The 25,936-nt window shown below is 43.1% G+C and overlaps 1 protein-coding gene across 1 annotated transcript; it reads left to right on the top strand.

The window, feature by feature from the left end:
- Positions 1-1,745: 1,745 nt before the first annotated feature.
- Positions 1,746-21,066, top strand: LOC120929560 (protein S100-B-like). The gene is made up of 3 exons (XM_040341147.1): positions 1,746-1,938; positions 9,516-9,651; positions 18,639-21,066. Exons 1-3 carry the CDS (start codon positions 1,889-1,891, stop codon positions 18,780-18,782), a joined length of 330 nt encoding a protein of 109 aa, XP_040197081.1. The 5' UTR covers positions 1,746-1,888; the 3' UTR covers positions 18,783-21,066.
- The last annotated feature ends 4,870 nt before the right edge of the window (positions 21,067-25,936 follow it).

The raw sequence follows: 25,936 nt of genomic DNA, 5'->3' as shown, positions 1-25,936 counted from the left end.
GTGGCCACTAACACCAATGCTGGGGGCTATTATTGCGGTCACCAACACCAATGCTGGGGGCTATTATTGTGGCCACTAACACCAATGTTGGGGGCTATTATTGTAGTCACTAACACCAATACTGGGGGCTATTGCGGTCACCAACACCAATGCTGGGGGCTATTACTGTGGTCACCGACACCAATACTGGGGGCTATTATTGTGGTCACTGCCACCAGTGCTGGAGGCTATTATTGTGGTCACTGATGTCAATGCTGGGGGCTATTATTGTGGTCACTGATGTCAATTCTGGGGGCTATTATTGTGGTCACTGATGTCAATGCTGGGGGCTATTATTGTGGTCACTGATGTCAATGCTGGGGGCTATTATTGTGGTCACTGACACCAATGCCGGGGCTATTATTGTGGTCACTGATGTCCACATTTTTTTCTCAAGGAAGGGGGCTCCTTATGATCTTTCACACAGGTCCACTGCATTAAGAAAAAAACACTGTGGGGAATATTCTACTTTATGAAGTATATCCTTGATAAACTGGAATTAGGCAGTGCTTTTGCCAAAACTCTACAGCAGGGATATGCAATTAGCGGACCTCCAGCTGTTGCTGAACTACAAGTCCCATGAGGCATAGCAAGACTCTGACAGCCACAAGCATGACACCCAGAGGCAGAGGCATGATGGAACTTGTAGTTTTGCAACAGCTGGAGGTCCGCTAATTGCATATCCCAGCTCTACAGTCACAGTTTGTCGTGGATCACTCTACCTCACTGTGCTGGCCAATGGTATCTAACAATAAAAGCAGTGCAGCGCAACCTAAAATGTAAATATAAACACTAATAGATAATGTCCATGAGAAAAAACAGTCCACAAGTGATTGTGAAAAGGCACAATAAAAATGACGGCATGCAATGTGGATCAAACGTGGCCAGAAATCCCTCCACCGCACACAGAGTGGCCTCTCACCTCACTGATTCGACCTATAATAGGTCAAAAGAACATGTAACTCATTCCCAGTATAACTACATAGAACATCCAATCGATCAGCATACCAAAGGTGTCGATCAAGGTCCTGAGCTTTGTCTCCAACATGCATATGAAACATAAATGAAGACAATATAGTGCTCTCTGTATAAGGAGTGTTTAATTGCAAAGATAAAAAAAGATAAAACAAAAGCGAAACTACTCACAAAGATGGCACTCAGACGCTAGTGCTTACAGACAGCATAGAAAACAATTGCAACAGTGATGGCTGTGGGTGACGTCTGTCATGACTCCTCCCCCTCGTACGCGTTACGTCCGTAGGCGGGAATTCATCAGCACAAGGTAGGATGACACAAAGACGTCCTGCTCATAACAACTAATACAGGGGCCAATGGTATCTGCATAGTTCTGGTTATGGTGTCATTAGGCTGAACTTCCAATGGTCAGGTAAGTAACCACTGACACCAGTATGTGCTCTCGAATTGTACTTGAAGTGTATTTACAATAAGTAATAAAACTATAAGAATCTATAATAAAAATCTACACATGTGGATTAGTACTTATAACAATTGTGTAAATATTAAATCTATGATTCAATTGAAAATGGAAATAAAAAAATAGCTCCTTTGTACACATCGATGAGAGCAATAACCATAGCCAGTAATACTGCTCAGCATTTGAGTGATGATATCTACAACAACTATAAACGTCTATAGCTGAAAGTACATTAGGCTGTGCACCAAATGGTTTTTGCATTAACTTTCCATTATGCTGTCTTAATATCCCATTTATTGGCAGAAAGGAATTGCAACTAAGTGGTTTTTGATTTATGGGAAGAGGTTGGAAGAAGGTGGATACCACAACGCTCATCGTATTGTGATCAGTTCAGTTACCACAACTGCCAGGAACATGGACACAGTGAAGGCAAAAGATGCCAGTCCTGCCAATTTGCCTGATGGGTAATTATGTTTATACTGTATATTGCTTAACTCGCCTACTAGGTGACAACAGTGATTATATAGGTAATAATGTTATAGGCTTTAATTATTACTTTGTTGTCCTTCATTGTACCTGTATTTCTCTATATTAGAATGTAATTGGTCATTAGCTCTTCTTTATCGGTTAGTTCATAAACAGCAAAGGCAATAGGGCTTTAGTAAATGGGAACACAAACACTGGGGAATGGATACATTACCAAGCAAAGGAAATGTAGAATTTATTGATATATTACACTTGCTTAGGAGACATAGTTAAAGCTAAAAGTGGAGTCACCAATGTATTTACAGTCCTAATGCCAAACAATATTCTATTGTTATTACGAAAAGATAACCATTGTTCATTAAAAAAACACACTAATGCTCCTCATAATTTAGACAGTTGAACAAACAAGGCTGTATTAGTAACTGTTGTGTGTAGTGATACCGGCGCAAATTTTTATAATTTAAATTGTGTTATATCTGCTGCAGTTCTTGTGTTCACCTTAAAAAGGTGTGTGTTGGGATAGAATATTTTGTATATGATAATTCATATACTACTGCGCTGATAAATTATGCTTTAAATGTGCGTAACACACCAATATTTCAATAACAATGTGAAAAATAAAAGATAAAAGTATTCCTTAATAACACCGTGCTCAGAAAATTATGCACCACCAAGTGCAAAAACCTGCACAAAAAATGCAATAAAATATATGTAATCCTCAAAAAACAACAATTCAAAATAAATTCAAAATAGTCCCAAAAGCTTTCAACAGTTCCAGGTATCTATATCTATATACAGCATATATTGGATACCTGGAACTGTTGAAAGCTTTTGGGACTATTTTGAATTTATTTTGAATTGTTTTTTTTTTAGGATTACATATATTTTATTGCATTTTTTGTGCAGGTTTTTGCACTTGGTGGTGCATAATTTTCTGAGCACGGTGTTATTAAGGAATACTTTTATCTTTCATTGTATTAGTAACTGTGTCTAGCAGTAGCATCAATGTAGTTTGACTTTTAGGTTACCAGAACTTTATTTCTTTTTACATTTTATTTTCAGATCTAAATCCCTATACCCTAAAGTTTGGGAAACTATTGAATTACCCAAATAGGTAATTTAATTGTTTTCCTTGAATTGTCAGAGTGCACCTTTATCAAGTATTAGCATGTTGTAAGTATCCCTAGGATAATGTCAGGAAAACAATTTATTATAGACTCATTTGTGTCTTAAATGAATCGAGGGTGAAGGGAGGTCAATACTTTTTCTATTGCAGGTATTATTTTAGGGCTCATTCATGTTGCTATGTTACAGTAACACAAGTTACAATGCGTGCTTTACAGTATGTTACTGCAATGCCATGACTTTTGCTTGACACCTTACTACACTGTTATAATGGCAAGCAAATACCTCCAGTGCAGCACACAACAAAGCACGTGCTATGTTTTGTAGTGTGCTGCAATAAAAAAAGTCAAATCTGAGTCATTTCAGATTTTAAGTATGTTAAGATGCAAAACCAGCCCATTTAAATGAATATGACTGCCTTAAAGCTGAAGTCCAGGGAAATCCTCAGATACATTGGTGCTCCCCCATTTTGCAAGTGTTAAATGCTTATTTATGCCTAGGGTACCAGTAAAAAGGACTTTAAAAGGATCGCTAAAGGAATTTTTTTTTTAGCTAAATAGCTTCCTTTACTTTACTGCAGTACTGGTTTCATGTCCTTATTGTTCATTTTTGCTTTAAAGTGGCTGTAATTCTGCTCTGATCTCCACACTTCCTGGTTGTCTTTTTCCTTACAACCATCGTACTGGGAGCTTTTCACTGTAGGTCTAAGGCTCCATTCACACCTAGGCAGACAAATTTGCGGCGTTTTGTTGCCGTAAATCGTGGTACAAAGAGCAGCGTTTTGTACCGCGATTTGCGGCGACAAAACGCCGGTATTGTCCGCCTAGATGTGCCCCAGATTGACCCCCTCTATGGAGATGGTTCCCATCTCCTAGCCGAAAGCCGCCTGAAAAAAAGGTCCGGGACCTTTTTTCAGGCGGCAGGCGTCCGGCGTCCAGCGTGGAGATGTGAACCATCTCCATAGAGGGACATGTGTTTTCATCCCTCTGGCGGCAGCGGCGTAGCACTACAGGCGTAAAAACGCCTAGGTGTGAATGGGGGCTAAGCTGTCATTACTGTGTGTCTAAAACTTAACAGAACCGATCAGATTCATTTTAAAAACAAAACACTGCCCTGGATTTGTTTGTTTTTGTTCTGTGTGTCTCTCTAGATCACAGGAACATGAAAACAGTTTAAAAGTGAAACTAAACTGCAGGCACATTATATGATTGATTTTTTATCTATTTGTAATCATTTTTAAAAGGAATCAGTTAACTTTTATGTCTCTATACCCTGTAAACAGTCATTTCAGCAAAAAATAAAATAAAAATTCCTTTAGTGACCCTTTAACTTACCTAATTCACCACTCCTACAAGTTCTCTCCATGTTATGCAACCACATCCTCTTCACTAGGTGCTTTAGTAGTTGCAAGCATTCTGACATCATTAGACATGTGCGAGTCGGTTCGTTTACAATAGTTTCTCGTTCAAAATAAAATTTTCTGAGATTCTGTAATGTATCCGAATTTCCGAACGGGCATAGTAACGAATGAATAAAAAAGTTGAAACAAATTTAACAAATGCTTTTGTTAATTTCATTTCATTCAGATTCATTGAGATGAGACAGTTGTTAAATTGGAGGTCCACACAATTTTTTAGTTTTTTTTTAAAAGCCAGCAGCTACAAATACTGCAGCTGCTGACTTTAAAAAAAATGGACACTTACCTGTCCAGCGAGTCCGCGATGTTGGTAGCCGAGGCCGAGCAATTGCTTGTCTCACGGCTGCCCCTGCCGCCATCCTCGTGAGGGAATCAGGAAGTGAAACGTTGCGGCTTTACTACCCGGTTCCTTACTGCGAATGCGCAAGTAGCATGGCGCATCCTCACTGGTCCCCGTTGTTTTCTGTGACCAGTGTGTTTCCCAGAAAACATCAGGGGGGTGATGTGAAGGGGCGTGACTCCCGCGGGAGTGGGTGCAAATATCTGTATTACACAGGTATCTGCACCCCCCTGAAAGGTGCAAAATGTGACACCGGAGGAGGGGAGGGTTCCGAAAAGCGGAGGTTCACTTTTTGCGTTGATCTCCGCTTTAAGGAGCGGGTGGTCGCGGTGTCCTTAAAGGGTCACTATAGGAATTTTTTTTCTTTAAAATAACAAACATGTTATACTTACCTCCACTGTGCAGTTCGTTTTGCACAGACTGGCCCCGATCCACATCTTTGGGGGTCCCTCGGCGGCTGTCTCTGGTCCTCCCAGAAAGAACTCACCACATTCATGCAAGAGAGCTCGCATGGTGGTGAGTCCATGCGGGCGCTCTCCCGTGATACAGCGAGCGGCCATAGCTGCTCACGGTATCACTCGGCCCCGCCCCTCGGCGCGCCGCGTCACTGGATGTGATTGACAGCAGCACCAGCAAATGGCTGCGCTGCTCTCAGTCCATCGGCTCTAGCCAATCAGCAGCCAGGCTGAGCGGCGAAGAGGATCTCGGGACCGAGCGCAGGACTTTCGAGGGGTCAGGTAAGCAAAACGGCGGCTCGGGGGGGCATAGATTGCATTAAGGTGACATTTTTTTTTGTTTACAACTCCTTTAACCAGTTCCCGACCCCCGCATGTATATGTACGTCCACAATATGGCACGTACAGGCACATGGGCGTACACGTACGTCCTCGCCTATTAGCGGGTGGGGGGTCCGATCGGGACCCCCCCCGCTACATGCGGAGGTCGGGTCCGCTCGGGGAGCGATCCGGGACCACGGCGCGGCTATTGGTTTATAGCCGCTCCGTCGCGATCGCTCCCCGGAGCTGAAGAACGGGGAGAGCCGTGTGTAAACACGGCTTCCCCGTCCTTCACTGTGGCGGCGCATCGATCGCGTCATTCCCTTTATAGGGAAGACACGATCGATGATGTCATTCCTACAGCCACACCCCCAAACAGTTGTAAACACATACTAGGTGCACCCTAACTCCTACAGCGCCACCTGTGGTTAACTCCCAAACTGCAACTGTCATTTTCACAATAAAGAATGCAATTTAAATGCATTTTTTGCTGTGAAAATGACAATGGTCCCAAAAATGTGTCAAAATTGTCCGAAGTGTCCGCCATAATGTCGCAGTCACGAAAAAAATTGCTGATCGCCGCCATTAGTAGTAAAAAAAAAAAAAAAAAAAAAAATGCAATAAAACTATCCCCTATTTTGTAAACACTATAAATTTTGCGCAAACCAATCGATAAACGCTTATTGCGATTTTTTTTACTAAAAATAGGTAGAAGAATACGTATCGGCCTAAACTGAGGAAAAAAAATGTTTTTATATATGTTTTTGGGGGATATTTATTACAGCAAAAAGTAAAAAATATTGCTTTTTTTTCAAAATTGTCGCTCTATTTTTGTTTATAGCGCAAAAACTAAAAACCGCAGATGTGATCAAATACCACCAAAAGAAAGCTCTATTTGTGGGGAAAAAAGGACGCCAATTTTGTTTGGGAGCCACGTCGCACGACCGCGCAATTGTCTGTTAAAGCGACGCAGTCCCGAACTGTAAAAACACCTTGGGTCTTTAGGCTGCATATTGGTCCGGGGCTTAAGTGGTTAACAACGACAACTCATCTTCTGGTAGCGGGATTTCATGCTGTCAGCAGAAGGTAAATAAAACCAATGCCAGTACAAAACTTTTTTTTTAAAAAGAGTTTGGGGGTCTCCCCAATTCTCACCAGGCCCTTCGGGTCCGGTATGGATTTTAAGGGGAGCCAAATGACAAAAAGTAAAAAAAAATGGAGTAGGGTCCCCAAAAGTCCACTCCATATCCTTATCCATGTGTGTAGCCTGGCAGGCCAGGAAAGAGGGGGACAATTGAACCATACCAGGCCACATGCCTGTAACATGGGGGGGCTTTGGGGGATCTGCAGGTGGGGCTTGCAGTGGTTGTGGAGATCTGCAGGTGGGGCTTATGAGAATCTGGAAGTCCCCAGATCCTGCCCCCCCCCCCCCCCCATGTGAATGAGTAGGGTAAACATAGCACACACAGTTTTTTACATGTCCTTTATTAAAAAAAAAAAAGTCACGATGAATGCAGGCTGCCAACCCGCATGAAAAAAAAAACTTCACCCACCGAACACATCCGCTCCCATGTCCTATCACACACCTTAGGTATCCCTGAGGAAGTCACGTGGGCTGTGATGTAACATGTTGGGTGGAGCCTGGTGATGTCACTTCTGGTCACAGCCAAGAAGTGCTTATGTTGATATACTTACATGCTTTATACAATCTCTGGGTGTTTTATTTTAACTTGAGTTTTTTTTCATGCAGTATTAATACTATATATACTGGATATACACTATAAGTAGTTTTCTTTTTTATGAACCAATGCCACATTTCGAGGGGGAAATGTACCCTTAAAGGGACACATTACCCATTTTGGACAGCATTTGTGTATGCAAACAGAAGGAGCAGTCCTTTAGTTAAGAAACAAGCACTGTTTGACCTACTGTGCATGCATGTATAGGTGAGCAGACACACTGCAAGGGGTGGAGGTCGTGTGACACACTGCATGAAATGGTGAAATAGTAAAACTTGAGCAACATTTGAATATCAGAAGTGAACTTTATGTACTGTGTTTAACTATTGCATCACATTGGCATGCAATTTAAAGCTTGCAGCACTGGGACTGTGGACTCAAAATCACTTTCATCGTATTTATTGTTATGTGGACTGTTGGATAATTTTATTGTATGATGATGGTCACTATTGAAACGGAAGTACCGTAATTAGCACCTGTGATTGAGATATCACTTTAAAATAATTCAGTTGTGTTTGTTAGGGCTTTGGGGCATTTTTGCGCACATTTATTAATTATTTTTTGGTAAGGTCATTTAGTAGATATTAAAACATTTAAGAGATTATCGTAGTCATCTGGTGGATTTACAGCACTGAGGTTCTGGTCACAATAACGACACACATGCATTGACATTTCAAATAAATCTTGGAATGGTTTATTTTTATATAGTTTTTACATAAGGAGTAACACTACACTTTTTATCCAAATATTGATGTTGTTTGTGTGGAGACATATTTCAGCACATATACAAAATTGTTTGTTATTATTACTTTGACATTTTAATTATAATAACTGCAAGGTTAAAGGGGTTGTAATGGTAAAAAAAAAAAATCCCTAAATAGCTTCCTTTACCTTAGTGCAGTCCTCCTTCACTTACCTCATCCTTGGATTTTGCTTTTAAATGTCCTTATTTCTTCTGAGAAACCCTCACCCTCCTGCTCGCCCCCTCCCCCCTCAAGAGGCTTTCTCCACACCAGGGAGAAAGTGTTGCATTACAGTGTGGAGTTACAGAGAGAAGAACAGGAAGTGAGGATTTCTCAGAAGAAATACGGACATTTAAAAGCAAAATGGAAGGATGAGGTAAGTGAAGGAGGACTGCACTAAGGTAAAGGAAGCTATTTAGGGAATTTTTTTTTTCCTTTACAACTCCTTTAAAGTGGCATTGCAGAAGTTGTTTACAAACATAACCTTTGTAAGTACCCCCGTCAGTTTTAAATGGTTTGTCTCAACCCTCTAACTGCCACTTTGCCTGGACAGCTTGGTCTGGTAACCACTTCACAACCGCCCACCATCAATATTCTGCGGTAGGGCAGTCGCTCTGCACCAGATCACGTACCTAGTACGTGATCTGACACTTTCGGGTCTGGGGTGTGCACGCTTGCTGCCACTGGCCCACTCCCACTGTGATCACACAGAGCGGGTACCCAGTGGCATGTACCGTGGACTTGATAACCCCTTCCCAGTCAGAGACATTAGTACAGTGACAGTGAAGTGACAGAAAGCTTTATTTTTGGGGAAAAAAGAACACCAATTTTATTTGGGTACAGCGTCGCACAATCGTGCAATTGCCAGTCAGACTGGGTTCACACATATGCAAATTGGATGGTTTCTCCACATCCAATTCCCATGACACGTGAGTGTGACTGGCTCTCAATGGAGCCGGTTCACACATGTCTTCACACATGTCTGGGGCGGCCGCGGTCCGGATAAAAAAAAGGGTCCCGTGCGTGTTTGAGTCCGGTTCAAGTGTGAATTCAGGGAAAACGTGGACCTGAGTCGCACCTGAACCGGTGAACAGACACGCACCAGACCCCAGGTACGAACCCGCGCCCGAACATGTGTGAACCCAGCCTTCAAGTAACGCAGTGCCGTATCGCAAAAAAACAGCCTGGTCATGAAGGGGGGTAAATCTTCTGGAAGGCAAGTGATTAAAGAAACTTGAACAATACCAGACCTACTGGCCGGATCACCAGGTAATAACCTATGTTATAGGAGGACTCATAAAAACGAAGACTGCTGTGTTAATACAAGTGACAGACTGTGTTATATACCGTATGTGTTTTATATGTCACCTTTTATTGGTCATAGTTACAATTTAAAGATATTTTGTATCTTGCAGACAAGAGCTAACAGAACTAGAAAGATCAATGGTGAATATCATTCAGGTCTTCCATTCTTATTCTGGAAAAGACTGTAAACTGAAGAAAAAAGATCTGAAAGAGTTAATTAACTCACAGATGTCCTCATTTGTCAAGGTGAGTAGATTCAAGGGGTTGTAAAAGAATTGTTTTTTTTTTTTTTCATAATAAGCATCCTTTACCCGCAGACATTCCTCTTTTCACTTCCTCATTGTTCATTTTTGCTCAGAAGTTGCCCTATTTCTTCTCTGTTCTGTTCACTTCCTGCTTGTCTGATTATTACTGACCACCGTGATGGGAGGCTTTACTGCGGTGGTGAGTGACGTGCTCACCCCCTCCTGGGAACTACATCTGTGCGGCAGGACGCTCTCTACATGTTAGAGACTTCAAGGAGGTGTGAATTACTGGGCGTGCCGCAATGCATACTGGGAAATGTAGTTCTTACATGAACGAGCGATGCAAACCAGGAAGTGAATGAGAGAACAGAAACTAGAACGCTGGAGGTGATATAGATGAAGGAATTTAATAGGTATTTACTCGTTTTTTAACAGAATCATTACACTATTCTGTCTGTCTACCTTGCAGACATTAATTTTAGGGAAATTTTTTTTTTCCTTTACAAATCCTTTTATTTCTGTGCAGCATAAGGTCACTTTCTGTATTTTCCGAATGGTATAAGTGGTCATCAACCCTGTTAGTGGGCCCTGAGGACAGGGTTGATGACCACTGGTATAAGGCTTCTTTTTACATGGGGCAGATGATCCCCTGCCAAACAGGGTGGATGTGACTTTTTTTTTATATCCATGGCGTTCAATTTCTGTCTGTTGGATGCAGGCAGACCTGTGCTAGCTTTATGAGCAGCCAATTGTAAACAGACTTCGCTGTGCGTTTACATTGGGCTACCTCTGATCCGGTCTGCAAAAACAGAAAAGGGTGCAGTCTTTTTCTTTCTTTTTTTTTCTGGACCTGAATGGATCTGGTGTTAATTGGACAATTCCGCCTGTCCATAGGGCTCCATGGACCTTCTGATCAGGTCCACTTGAAAAACTGACAGGACGACCTGATCGGAATGCCCGCGTGACAAGGCCCTTCGTGTAGAACACTCAGAGTATCTGATTAGAAATGCAGTCATTACATATCATTTACATGTAGTTGCTGACTTTTAATAAGGACACTTACCTGTCCTACTTGCCTGCGCTGATGGCCCCCCCCCCCCGATGCCGATCCCTCGATCAGTGCTGGTCCTGTGCCGCTATTCACACTAAGGGAAACAGGCAGTGAAGCCTTACGGCTTCACTGCCCGTTTCCGACTGCGCATGCTCGAGTCTCGCGCGGACTTGTGAATGGGCGGCTGCTGTCTGGGAACAAACACAGTTCCCAGAAAGCAGCACGCCCCATTCACTAGAAGAAGATAGACCACGGCTACGAAAGAGGCAGATTACTGACTTACGCATAGCAACAGGCATTTTAGGTGAGTATACATTTTTCTTTCCCCGATTTCTTTTTTTTTTTTGGATTTTTTGGCTAATTTTTTTTTCCTGGGTGGAACTCCACTTTAAGGCTACATTCACACCAGTGATTTAGGACAGTGCAAATTATAGCAGCAGGAATCAGAGATGCATCCAGCAGCAATCCCTGCAGGTAATCGCTGGCTGTGCAGGGAGTAATGAATAGCCGTGGCTGCCAGTGACATGTCATTTTAGTGAACGGAGTCGGCGGCCGCTCCTAGCCACTCAAAGCCACAGCAGGGATCTCTGATTTCTGCTGCTGCAAGTCTAAATTGCTGGTGTAAATGTAGCCTTATGCCACGTACAAATGTTCGATGTGAGCTTTTGGTCGGATATTCCGACTGTGTGTATGCTCCATCGGACATTTGCTGTCGGAATTTCCCACAACAAATGTTTGAGAGTTGGTTCTCAATTTTTCCAACAAAAAAAGTTGTTGTCATAAATTCCGATCATGTGTATCCAATTCCGACGCACATAAATTCTACGCGTGCTCGGAATCAATTCGACGCATGCTCGGAATCATTTAACTTTCTCGGCTCGTTGTAGTATTGTACGTCACCACGTTCTTGGCGATCGGAATTTTCGACAACATTTGTGTGACGGAAAAAAAATCCACGGTTTTGTTGTTGGAATGTCCGATCGTGTGTTAGGCTGAAGTTTAGGCCTTCCTTTTTTGCATTGCTACATTGGTCCAGCTTGGATCAATGTAAGTATGTACGCATCGTACCTGGGTAATTCCTATGCAAGCTGAAAATCACTCTAGTTTGGGTCCTCTGCCATTCAGACAAAACTTCAAATTTTTTATAATGAATGCAAAGTATTCTTTCATAGGATAAGGTGAGGAGAAGGTGAAGTGATGTGAGAAAATGTAAAGCTGCAATCACTATAGTAGCAGTGCCAGCTATAATAATTTTAAAGTGATTGTAAAGTAAAATTTTTTATTAAAATAATAAACATTGGCCCAGATTCAAGAAGCAATTGCGCCCGTGTAACCATAAGTTACATGGCGCAATTGCTTACTTGCTCCGGTGTAACAAGTGCTCCTGATTCAGGAACCTCATTACACCGACTGCAGCCTAAAATCTGCGCGGCATAAGGCTCTTATGCCTCGCAGATTTTAGGCTGCATTCTTGCGGGGGCCGCTAGGGTGCGCTCCCATTGTGATCAGCGTGTAGTATGCAAATTGCATACTACCAACTGATTCACAAACTTGCGCGGGCCCCGCGCAAGCCAGGTACGGAGTTTCCGTACGGCAACTTTAGCGCAAGGCTGCCCCTTCTAATAGTAGGGGCAGCCAATGCTAAAGTATAGCCGCTCCCGCGACGTGAAATTTGAATTTCACGTTGTTTGCGTAAGTGATTCGTGAATGGCGCTGGACGCCATTAACGTTCACTTTGAAGCAAATGACGTCCTTGCGACGTCATTTGCCGCAATGCACGTCGGCGCGGGAGCGCGCCGAATTTAAATGATACCCGCCCCCGGCGGGATCATTTACATTGCGCGCGCTTAAGCCGGGCAATTTTGCCGGCGCGCCCTCGCAATTTACGGAGCTACTGCTCCGTGAATCGAGGGCAGCGCAAAATATTTGCGGGGGCGCAGGGCAAAATCGTTGCCCTGCTCCCCCGCAAATATCGCGCAAAAGTACCTGAATCTGGGCCATTGTATACTTACATGCTCTGTGCAATGGTATTGCACAGGGCAGCCTCGAACCTCCACTTCTGCAGTCCTCTGCTGGGGATCTTGGCTCCTCCTGTTATGTGTCTGCCCCTATAGCAAGCTGCTTGATATGGGGCAGACATGCAGGCTTGCTCCCAAGCTGGGCTGTTTGTGTCCACAGCCCTGCCCCTCTGCTTATTGGATTTGACAGACAGCAGCAGGAGCCAATGGCTCCCGCTGTTCATAGCAAAGCCTGTGGGACCAGGAAATGGGGAGAGAAGACCTGCGGCTGGGCACATCACTAGATCAATACAGGAGTCAGCTAAGTGTTTTGGATGGGGAGAGAGGGAACACACAGTGAAAGGTCGTTTACCTTAATGCAAGAATGCATTACAGTAATAAAGCAGATTCAGACTTTAAAGTGTTACTAAACCCAGTAATATGAAAATAGTTCATCCGTCCCTCCACAGTGCCCACAGCTTATAAATCTTCTTTTTACATTAAAATACTGCCACTGTATACATTTTTGGATGGTCTGTGTACCACAGTTACATGATAAACTGCACAGTTTCTCCAGTGCTGAGAGTTCAGATAGAAGGAGATTTCCACTACAGCCTGTATACACGCCCACATGTGTGATGTCAATATCATGTGACCTGGCTAGCGCTGAGAACAAGTAAATGTTCTCCCCAGCATAAAAGACACAACTGAGCATGTGCAGGTTGGCTACCTTGTCTGTGTTAGATGGCTTTCCCCAGATAGACAGTGCAGGAGGGGAAGGATCTGCGCATACAGGATAAAACAGCCTTTTTACACAATGCAGAGGATTAACCCCTTAAGTTCCACAGTGAGTATAACAAGCATGCTATTCTGCATATACAGACTGGTTTTACTGTTGTGGGTTGAGTAACACTTTAACCACTTCCCACCCGGTCAATAGGAGATTTACGTCCGGGAAGTGGTTCTGAAATCCTGACTGGACGTCCTGCAGGATTTCATGCCGCGCGCGCCCGTGGGGGCGCGCGGCGAACGGTGATGCGTGGTGTCAGTCTGACACCCTGCATCTCCGATCTCGGTAAAGAGCCTCCGGCGGAGGCTCTTTACGACGTGATCAGCCGTGTCCAATCACGGCTGATCACGATGTAAACAGGAAGAGCCGTTGATGGCTCTTCCTCACTCGCGTCTGACAGACGCGGGTAGGGGAGAGCCGATCGGCGGCTCTCCTGACAGGGGGGGTTTGCGCTGATCGTTTATCAGCGCAGCCCCCCCTCGGATCGCCACACTGGACCACCAGGGAAGCCCACACTGGACCACCAGGGAAGGGCAAAAAAAAGGGGGCAAAAAAAAAAAGATGCCAATCATCAGTGCCGCCCCACAGTGTCCATCAGTGCCACCCCACAGTGTCCATCAGTGCCACCCCACAGTGCCCATCCATGCCCAGTGCCTACCTATCAGTGCCCATCCGTGCCCAGTGCCCACCTATCAGTGCCCATCTGTGCCACCCATAAGTACCCATCAGTGCCCATCAGTGCCGCCTATGAGTGCCCATCAGTGCCGCCTATGAGTGCCCATCAGTGCCGCCTGTGAGTGCCCATCAGTGCCGCATACCAGTGCCACCTCATCGGTGCCCATCAGTACTACCTCATCGATGTCCATCAGTGCCATCTCATCGATGCCCATCAGTGCCGCCATATCAGTGCCCGTAATTGAAAGAGAAAACCTACTTATTTACAAAAAAATTAACTGAAAAAAAATAAATAAATAATCGCAGAGGTGATCAAATGCCACCAAAAGAAAGCTCTATTTGTGGGGAAAAAAGGACGCCAATTTTGTTTGGGTACAGTGTAGCATGACCGCGTAATTGCCATTCAAAGTGCGACAGTGCTGAAAGCTGAAAATTGGCTTGGGCGGGAAGGTGCGTAAGTGCCTGGTATGGAAGTGGTTAAGCTTCCCAGGTATAGCATATAGTTACATTGGTCCAAGCTGGACTAATGTAACTATGCACAAGAAAAACCTACCTAAACTTCATCTTTAAACCGGTCACCTAGTCAAATGGTTCAAAGCTTTTTTTCAAGTTATTGTTGTTGCAACTGCTTACCCACCAATGGCAATATCATTATATGTATTACCCATACTTACAGTTATCAGAATGCAATATTTTTGTGATAGCGGTGTTCTAAATAAAACATGAAACAATTGGGACTTGATTACTCCTAATTAAAAATTTAAAACGATTTCTACATTGATTCAATCTGCCCCATAACACTAATATACCAACCTCCTACCAGAATTTCTTGTGCCTCCTGCAGCTCCCCGGGTGTGAAAAAACAACAGGTTTTTAGGATAGACATATTTAACGTCTCTAAACTTCTGCAAGGTTTAAAGGAAACATTTAAGTTGAAATTGGGCTTTAACCAGTTAACCACCAGCCGCCGTCCAAAAACGGCGGCAAGGTGGTTGCTTAACTGGGAGTCGCCGTTCTGAAACGGCGCCCAGCAGAAGCAGTAATGCGCGCCGCCTCGGGCGCGCACACAGAAAATTCTGTGCGCGCCGGGTCTATGAGACCCGGCGCTACACAGATCACGGTAACTGACCGACAACAGCGGTCTTTTACCATGTGATCGCGCCGTCCAATGACGGCGCGATCACAGGTAAACAAACCGGCGTCATATGATGACGTCGGTTCCTCCCTCCTCTCGCTGTACCGATCGGTACAGTGTGAGAGGAGAGCGCGGATGGCAGCAGCAGTGTGGGATGGATCTGTGACTATTGCAGTCACAGATCCATCCATCCCTGCTCAGCCATCCCTGCATTAACCCCTGCAATACTCTGCCTTCCCTGCGCAATACTATGCAATGCTCTGCCTTCCCTGCGCAATTACTCTGCAATACCCCCTGCGCAATACTCTGCAATACCCCCGCGCAATACTCTGCAAAACCCCCGCGCAATACTCTGCAATACCTCCGCGCAATACTCTGCAATACCCCCGCGCAATACTCTGCAATACCCCCGCGCAATACTCTGCAATACCCCCGCTCAATACTCTGCAATACCCCCGCACAATACTCTGCAATACCCCCCACACAATACACTGCAATACCCCCGCACCAATACTCTGCAATACCCCCGCGCAATACTCTGCAATACCCCCGCGCAATACTCTGCAGTACCCCTTGCGCGATACTCTGCAATACCCCCGCGCGATACTCTGCAATACCCCCGCGCAATACTCTGCAATACCCCCGCGCAATACTCTGCAATACTCCCGCGCAATACTCTGCAGTACCCCCTGCCAGTACTCTGCAGTACCCCTTGCGCAATACTCTGCAGTACCCCCGCACAATACTCTGCAATACCCCCCGCGCAATACTCTGCAGTACCCCCGCACAATACTCTGCAATACCCCCCGCACAATACTCTGCAATACCCCCCGCACAATACTCTGCAATACCCCCCACACAATACTCTGCAATACCCCCGCACCATACTCTGAAATACCCCCCACACAATACTCTGCAATACCCCCCACACAATACTCTGCAATACCCCCCACACAATACTCTGCAATACCCCCCACACAATACTCTGCAATACCCCCGCACCAATACTCTGCAATACCCCCGCACCAATACTTTGCAATACCCCGGCCAATACTTTGCAATACCCCGGCCAATACTCTGCAATACCCAGAAAATGTGTTTTAACCACTTCCCGCCCACGTCATATGAGGTCCTTGACTTTGTGCAGGGATATCTAAATGATGCCTGCAGCTACAGGCATCATTCAGATATCATTTTTTTCAGTCGGCGATTCTCTACACCATAAGAACAATCATGGCGGCTGTTCCGCCTCTTGATCGTTCTTACGGGAGGCAAAAAGGGACGTCCCCACTCCCTTCGCCCTCCGGTGCTTCTTCTGACTCACCGCTGCGATCGAAGCCAGGATCGTTTTTTTTCTTGTTTTTTTTCAGGCTTCTCAGCCTAGAGGTGAGATGTGGGGTCTTATTGACCCCACATCTCACTGTAAAGAGGACCTGTCATGCTATATTCCTATTACAAGGGATGTTTCCATTCCTTGTAATTGGAATAAAAGTGATCAAAACATTTATTTTTGGGGAAAAACGTGTCAAACTAAAATAAATAAAGTAAAATGAACAATAAAAAAAAAAAAAAAATATTTAAAGCGCCCCTGTTCCCGCGTGCTCGTATACAGAAGCGAATGTGTACGTAAGTCCCGCCCACATATGAAAACGGTGTTCAAACCACACATGTGGGGTATCGCTGCGAACGTTAGAGCGAGAGCAATCATTTTGGCCCCAGACCTCCTCTGTAACTAAAAACATGTAACCAGTAAAAACATTTAAAACGTCACCTATGGGGATTTTTAAGTAGCGAAGTTTGGCGCCATTCCACAAGCGTGTGCAATATTGAAGGGTGACATGTTGGGTATCTATTTACTCGGCGTAACATCATCTTTCATATTATGCAAAAACATTGGGCTAACTTTAATGTTTTTTTTTTAAAAAGCACAAAACTTTTTTATTTCCCAAAAAAATGCGTTCGAAAAATTGCTGTGCAAATACCATGCGCGATAAAAAGTTGCAACGACCGCCATTGTATTCTCTAGGGTCTTTGCTAAAAAAGCATATATAATGTTTTGGGGTTCTATGTAATTTTCTAGCAAATAAATGATGATTTTTACATGTAGGAGAGAAATGTCAGAACTGGTCTGGGTGCTCCAGAACGCCTGATGGTGCTCCCTGCATGTCGGGCCTCTGTATGTGGCCACGCTGTGTAAAAGTCTCACACATGTGGTATCGCCATACTCGGGAGGAATAGCAGAATGTGTTTTGGGGTGTAATTTGTGGTATGCATATGCTGTGTGTGAGAAATAACCTGCTAATATGAAACTTTTGTGGAAAAAAAATAAAAATAAAAAAAACCTTGATTTTGCAAAGAATTGTGGGAAAAAATGACAACTTCAAAAAACTCACCATGCCTCTTTCTAAATACCTTGGAATGTCTTCTTTCCAAAAATGGGTCATTTAGGGGGTATTTGTACTTTTCTGGCATGTTAGGGTCTCAAGAAATGAGAGAGGCTGTCAGTACATCAGATGTGATCAAATTGATCAATTTTCAGTAATTGGTACCATAGCTTGTAGACCTTATAACTTTCACCCAGACTAAATAATATCCAATTTTTTTTTTTTTTTAACCAAAGATATGTAGCAGTATACATTTTAGGCCAAATTTATGAAGAAAAATTCATTTTTTGCAAAATTTTATAATAGAAATGAAGAAAAATTCATTTTTTTACAAAATGTTCGTTCTTTTTTCATTTATAGCGAAAAAAATAAAAACCGCAGACGTGATCAAATACCACCAAAAGAAAGCTCTATTTGTGGGGAAAAAAGGACAAAAATTTCATTTGGTTACAGTGTTGTATGACTGAGTTATTGTCATTCAAAATGTGAGAGCACCGAAAGCTGAAAATTGGTCTGGTTATTAAGTGGGTTTAAGTGCCCAGTTGTCAAGTGGTTAAATTGTCAACATTTTGTCAGCACTGTATTAGAATGGAAGTTTACAATTTTCTAACCAAAAAGTTATTTTTTATAGTTCCGACACTTTATACAGCGCTACATATTGTACTACATCAATATTTGCCCTCAGGCAAATTACAATCTAAGGTCCCTATCTCACATGTACTAGGATGAGTTTACATAGGAACCAGCCAGAATGTCTTTGGAATATGGGGAGGAAACCCATGAAGCATGGGGAGAATGTGCAAACTCAAGCCTGGTGCATCAAGGCATAGGTGCTAACCACTAAGCCACTGTGCTATTCATATTAGTAAATAGATCCATTTTATTTCACATATCTTTGTATGCTGTAATGACATCTGAGTAACAGAATTGTTTGTTTATACTGTTTATCGCCGCAGAAAATTCATGATACCAAGACACTAGATGTAATTTTCTCAGATTTGGATGCAAACCAGGACCGGCAGATAGATTTCAGTGAATTTACAGCCCTGGTTGCTATGGTTACCTCAGCCTGCCATGTCTCCTTCCATGAAGTACAGTGACTACACGCAATCCAGAAGATGACACCAACAGCACGCAACAGAATGTCAAGTTCTATTTTAGTTTCATTTAATTTTTTTTAAAGAACTGGTGTTCACATTAAAAGTGAATGTGATTTTGTGTGTATATTGGCATATAACAGGATTCATGTAGTGCACTCTGCTCTTATGTCACGCTGCTGCTCCCATTTGCTGGCAGTTCCAGGCTGTCAAAATTTCAGGACCAGTAACACTGATATGTCATTGTATTGAGTTGAATTGGTGTAAACACTGACAGTATCTTTTCTCTGTATCCCAATGTAATCTTGATGATCAGTTTATGTTTTGTTTTATTCCACATACATGTGAATGCATGGCAAATGCTTCTCAGTCACCCTTGTACCCTTGTTCTAAATGTGCCTGATCATACTTATATCCATCATAAAAACTTCTGTGTGTCCTGGGAACACATTGAACCTGACATTTATGCTGCATACAACACTGTTCTCAGCAAAACAGCATAGAGGAGGTGCAGAGAAGCAGCTGCATGCCCTTTAAAGAGGACCTGAACTGTGGTAACTGTGCCCAAACGGGCAGACAGATGGCAACAGACCAATCAGCAGTATTGCTTGTGGTCTCCCTGCTATGGATCTTTCCCCTAATCTTAGCATGCCCATGTCTCTTTGAGGAGGCAGCCATCTTGGAAAAGGCAGGACTAGGCTTTTGCACATCAGAGCTACCCATCTAAATTCTGATGTTCTGATGACTGGTGGAGAATAATAAAGCATCAGGTGCAGAAGTGGAGGAAGCACAGATTCACAGATGGAACGAGTCAGAAGCAGGGACATTCTTACATTATAGCTTTCGCTCCACCAAGGAGAACAGGAACAACACATTACTGATACCTTCATCTTCAAATCTCACTTCAACTCTTATGAGAACAGAAGAGAGACAGCAGTACCATAGAATCTCACCCTGCAAGCAGAAACTCTGTTCCTAACTCCCAGCCTGCCCACCCCTTTATCTCATACCCATCCTCTACTTTGATCCTTGCCTTATCTATACACCAACTGGATTCAATACCTCACAACCCCCATGTTTTCCTTTTTTTCTCTCTCACTATCTCTCTTATGGTAAGCACTGTGGCATTTTGTAATCCTGGGTGTCCCCCAAGGTAGAACAAGGGCAAATGGCTCCTAATGCTCATTCATGATCAGCTGACTTATCTAAATATCACAACTGTAGAGACGCACAGAAAATGCTGATCTCTTGTGAGAAAATATAATTTTCTTGTTGTCTTTATTGCTAAAGGTAAAAATAGAGAATATAACTACACTTGTTCTCTTTACCAGTAATGGTTATTTCTCTTGGACAATTCTGTAAAAATTACTGTAAGAGAAAAAAATCACACTACAGATATGCAGCAACGGAACCAAAGGCACATAAGGAAGTGCACTGCTATTTTTCAGGGGGAATTGAAAACAGAAGGAACATTTTCAGGGTACTGCCTAGGTCCAGTTAACATTTCTAAGTGTTCCCTATAATATAGTAAATCTTCACTTGTTGAGTTTGGGTCTACTTCCATAAGTGGAGTGGTAACATTCTGTTAGCCTGATAAATGCATTGCTCAGATGGTCCCTTAGAAGGCCATCTACACAATCCCTTACTTAGGACGGCCATACATATATCAAAATTTGGCTGGTTCTGAAGGGATTGGACAAATTTCGATCCATGTACGGGCAGGCTGACTACCCAACCAGCCTGTGGAGTTTTTCCCAAATTATAACACAGCCGGCAACACTGAACATTGTATTCTGACAGCAGGAATTCACCCCGCCATCAGAACACAACAACACACCGGGAGTGATTTCCCCATCCACCTCAAATGTGTGGATGGCAGAATTGGATCATTTTTTTTTTCATTCAACTCGTTAGTTGAATGAAAAAAAAAAAGATTAATGTATGGCCAGCCTCAACCATGATGCTGTTCTTACCAAGTCTGGACAAAGGCCACCGCAATTCATAAAGATGGCCTCACAGTTTTGCTGTCAGCACTAGATGACAGCTGAAATCAAAATAAGGTACTGTGAATTTGAACTAGACATGTATGACGACTCAATATCCCTGCTTCATGGACTTTGGACCACAAATTTAACTTATACCACACAAAATATTTTCCAGATCAACTCAAACAAAACAATACTTCACAAAATTATTGTATAAATATATTTATTTATGTTGCCATATTCGAAGCTTTTGTATTATTCACATTTATCATGACAATAAAAAAAAAAATATTCTCCAATGAGCCAATGTGATTTATTATATGTAGCTATCATATGTCACATTCAGTGTTGTGGTATTAGCACCTGTTAATACATATACTTTAACATGAAAATGAAGGGACATAACACACTAATGGACAAGGAATATGTCGGAGAAGTCCAGTATCAGATGTCAAGGTTTTTCTTTTTTTTTATGTGGAAACATTTGATTTACCTGTTATTCCAGGGAAATAATTTTTTTTTTTTTTTTTTTTAATAACAACAAAGAATTTGTGGACAAGTTATGGCAAAGGACCTCAGAACACTAACCAATTTTGGATGAAATGTTAGTAAATCTGAATGGAAATGATTGTTCTACTTTCAAACACCTTACAGGATACATTAATTGTTGTACAAAGTATACTATACCACCCACCTACATTTATGTTATATATTATGGATCCCAGATGAAGACATACTGTACGAAGATGTTCTAACCACTGTGTATGTTAATATATTTTCATATCTTTTTTTTTTCCTGCTTGATGTGTCATTGCAGTAAGCTACGGTAGAGTTCAATGGGGCTGTCTATGGAGCAGTCTACCGACTAAGAAGGTGGCCACATTCATATCTATTGCAGCTTACTAAGCAAGCACAGCCAGCCGGGAAAAGAGAAGCACTAAAAGGATATAGACAAAGCTTGGGGCAGGTGACGACTGTCAAATCTCAGGTTCTTGGTATATATTATATGTGAGTTTAAGGGGGCTGGAGTTTTGGTCTTAAAACTGAACTCTGGGCTATTAGCTAAATACACCTTTAAAAATAAATATATGGAAGCTGTTTTACAAGCCAAAGGATTTGTATTCCTCTCCATCCAATCCTGAGATAGACAATGCAGTTAAGCAAGAAAGCCTACACACCTTCCTGCTCTCAACCACTGACTGAACAGTGAGGTAGCATCAAGAGACTCAGGCCTCGTACACATGACCGAGGAACTCGTCGGAAAAGACACATCGTTCTTTGACGAGTTCCTTGTTAGGCTTGTCGAGAAACTTGATAAGCTTTCTTTGCGTACACACTGTCAAGACCAAATCTCCTCGTTCTCAAACGCGGTGACGTACAACACATACAACAGCAGGGGAAGTTCGATTCCACTGGCACAACCCTTGGGGCTGCTTTTGCTAATTTCATGTTACTGCGTGTTAAGTAAAAGTTTTCAGTCTGTTACAGCGTGACAAAAGTGCTATCTCCATTACAAACGCTACTTTTACCGAAGGTGCGCTCCCGTCTCATACTTTATTCTGAGCATGCTGGGGTTTCTAAGCATACACGCGATCGTGTTTCTCGTTGAAAACCAGCCCGACTAGGAACACGACGAGGAAATTGAAACTCCCGTCGAGGAAAAAGAGAACTTGTTCTCTTTTTTCCTCGTCGAGTTCCTCGACAGTTTTATCGATGAAAAACATACACACAACCATTTTCCTCAGCAAAAAAGCTCCCCCACCAAGTTTCTTGGTGGATTCTATCGAGGAAAACGGTTGTGTGTACGAGGTCTGTGAGCATTTTTCTTGTCATAGCATGTGAATGCAGAATAACTGGTTGGCCCTATGTACTGCCCCTCACTCTCACTATCTGAGTGCTGCTCTATAGTGAATTGAAATAGGCTAAAATCAAGTAAAATTCCAGTATGTATACTAGCTGCATTTAAAATACATTGAATGCTTTTTAAAAAAACGATATAACTGCATTCATTAGTGTATTTTTAATATCTGCCTGGAGTTCAGCTTTATGAGTATGTATCCTTTTGCCGCGTACACACGGTTGGACTTTTGACCGGGCAAAACTCTGTCAGAATTTCCGACGGTAAAATAGAGAACCTGCTCTCTATCGAAGTCCGTCAGAAATTACGATGGATAAAGTCCGATGGGGCATCCACACGGTCGGAATATCCGATGAAAAGCTCCCATCGGAAATTCCGACCGTGTGTACGCCGCTAGGTCAAGCACCATGGTGCTACTTTTATTTTAAACAATAGGAGAGAGATCAGCAGACCTAAATTCACCCTATGTGAAACTACACAACTACACAATTTTCTTTATTAATATAAACCCTATTTCATCTCACTTTCTCACCCACTGCTTTAACGTTTATCCACAATCATTTATTTCTTCTGAGTGCCATGTGCAAAAAAATGGTTACAAAAAGCATATTAACATTTACTCTAGTGGCATATTGACAAGTGAAATGTGCATTCAAGCAAACTTAATTTAAAGAGAGTGCCACATTAGGGTTTGAAATTACAATGGTACCTTCATCCCAAAAATATGAAGCGAAATAGGAAAAAGGCATGGCTGCATTTTTTGGTAAGATGATCCACCCAATGAATCTCCATAGCAGATGTATAATATACATTTATTTTACATGTAATTTTATCTGAATTATATAAATAATGTATGTCTTTCTTTATTTGTAGTCATATGATAATCGCCCTATAAAGCTTTGCATATGTGTATATGTACTATAAAGCTCCTGAAGAAGTGGTAGACTTCATCTGCGAAACATGTAGAGCAAGCAATACACAGATGGTAGTACTGTTCCAAGACGTCACATTTGTGTGACTGTAGAGCCAATGGCCCGGATTCACATACCTTGGCACATAGTTATGCCGGCGTAGCGTATCAAATATACGCTACAACGACGTAGCGCAGAGTGGCGAGCACAGTATTGAATGAATGAATGAATGAAAAATTTATATAGCGCGGCACATGCGAACTGAATCGCCTCTGGGCGCTTGTTGATTAAGTCTCATGCCTTTCAAAAAAGCAGGGTTTTGATCTGCCTTCTGAAAGACAGGTGGTTTTGCTCCAACCGAATGCTGGTTGGTAAGGCATTCCAAAGCCTGGGGCCCTGGAAAGCAAACCTTCTTTCTCCTTTGGACTTGTATTTGGTTATAGGAACCTTGACCAGATTTTGGTCGGTGGAACGCAAAATGCGACTGCAATTGTGCAGTTTGATCTTGTCGCATAGATATCTAGGAGCCTTCCCATGGATGCACTTATGTGTCAGGCAGAGTGCTTTGAATGCAATTCTGTCTTTCACTGGCAGCCAGTGAAGGGTTCTCAGTGAAGGTGAGATTGATTCCCAAGATTTTTTCCCAGTCACCAGTCTGGCGGCCGTATTCTGTACGACTTGGAGACGAGCGATTTGGTACTTGGGTAGCCCGAGGTAAAGGGCATTTGCATAGTCCAGTCTGGAATTCACGATTGTTCCCACCACGACTGCTACGTCTTCTTTAGGAATAAATGGAATCAGTCTGCGTAGTAGGCGCATCAAATGGTGCGCCCCGCTGACTACGGACCCTATTTGTGCGTCCATTGTCATGAAGGTGTCAAACGTGACTCCCAGACTCTTGACTTTGGAGCTAGGTGCGATGATTTGTCCCAGAATGGGAGATGGTGTCCAGTTTGTTGTCGGTGGTTTCTTCCGCCTGGCATCAAAGATAAAGAGTTCTGTTTTAGCATTATTGAGTTTGAGATAACTCTTAGACATCCAGTTTTCTATTGAAGAGAGACATTTCTCTAATCTTAGATGATGATCCTTTTTGTGGCAGATGCGAAAATACAACTGCGTGTCGTCTGCATAAGAGTGATAAAGTAGTTCATGGCTACTGATAATATCAAAGAGAGGACGAAGATAGATATTAAACAGCACTGGAGACAAGGGGGATCCTTGGGGGACCCCACATGTCACCGTGCGTTTTTCAGATGTGAAGGATCCCAGTTTCACTGTTTGTGATCGGTTTCCAAGAAACGAGGAGAACCATGGTAAGGCATCTTCTGAGACTCCGGCGACTTCTGTTAGTCGTCTCAGTAGCAATTTGTGGTCTACTGTGTCAAAAGCAGCGCTTAGGTCCAGCAGAACCAGGAGACATGATTCTCCTTCGTCTGCGGCCTCAAGCGCATCGTCCCATATTTTCAGTAAGGCCGTTTCTGTCCCGTGTCCGGGACGGAACCCGGATTGAAATGGATCGAGTAGGTTGTGGGTGTCCAGATGCTGTTGCAGCTGATTTCCCACCACTTTCTCCATTATCTTGGACAGAGCATTTAGACCTGTTATGGGACGGCGGTGAGTTGGGTCCATAGGATCCAAATTAGGTTTTTTCAAGATCGGCAGGATTGTGCCCTCTTTCAGCAGGGAAGGCACTATGCCTTCCTTAAATGACTGATTTATAAGCTGCGTGATCGGAGGCGCCAGGATGTCGGCACATTCCTTCAGCAGATTGGTGGGAATGATGTCATTCGGTGCTGTGCTGTTGCGCAGCAGGCCAATAAATTTTTTTGTTGTATCGATGGAGATGGGTTCCAAAGTGAACTTAGTTGATTGTAGAGGCGTTCCGTCGTTGTTTTGATTGAAGACGGGGCTGAGTGGAGAATTGTTTTGCCGAATACTTACCCGAATTTTCTCGATTTTGTCGATGAAGAAATCCGATAGTTCATTGCAGAACTCTTGGGTGTCTGAAGTGGGGACTTCTAGACATCCCGGATTCATGGTCTGGGTGACCATCCTGAAGAGTTCGCGAGGGCGATTCATTGCGCTGTTAATCACCCTGGAGAAGTGAAGTTTTTTGGCTTTGAAAATTTCCTTGTGGTAGCGCGTAGTTACTGCTTTGTAGATGTTGAGATGGTCTTCTGACGGACTTCTTTTCCAGGAGGCTTCCGCTCTCCTGCGCTCTTGCTTCAATAGCGACAGTTGGTTATTGAACCAGCTGGACTTTTTTTCCCGGCTGCGGAGTTTGCGCTTTGGTGCTGCTAAGTCGGCTGACTGTAGCAGAGCTGCATTAATGGCATCCAAAGTATCTGAGGCTGCTAATTGAGGAGGAATAGCCCCAATTCGGTTTCCCAGGGTAGATCTGAA

This window comes from Rana temporaria, chromosome 2, assembly GCF_905171775.1.
Source record: "Rana temporaria chromosome 2, aRanTem1.1, whole genome shotgun sequence".
Taxonomy (NCBI): domain Eukaryota; kingdom Metazoa; phylum Chordata; class Amphibia; order Anura; family Ranidae; genus Rana; species Rana temporaria.
This window is presented reverse-complemented; position numbering and strand designations above follow the sequence as displayed.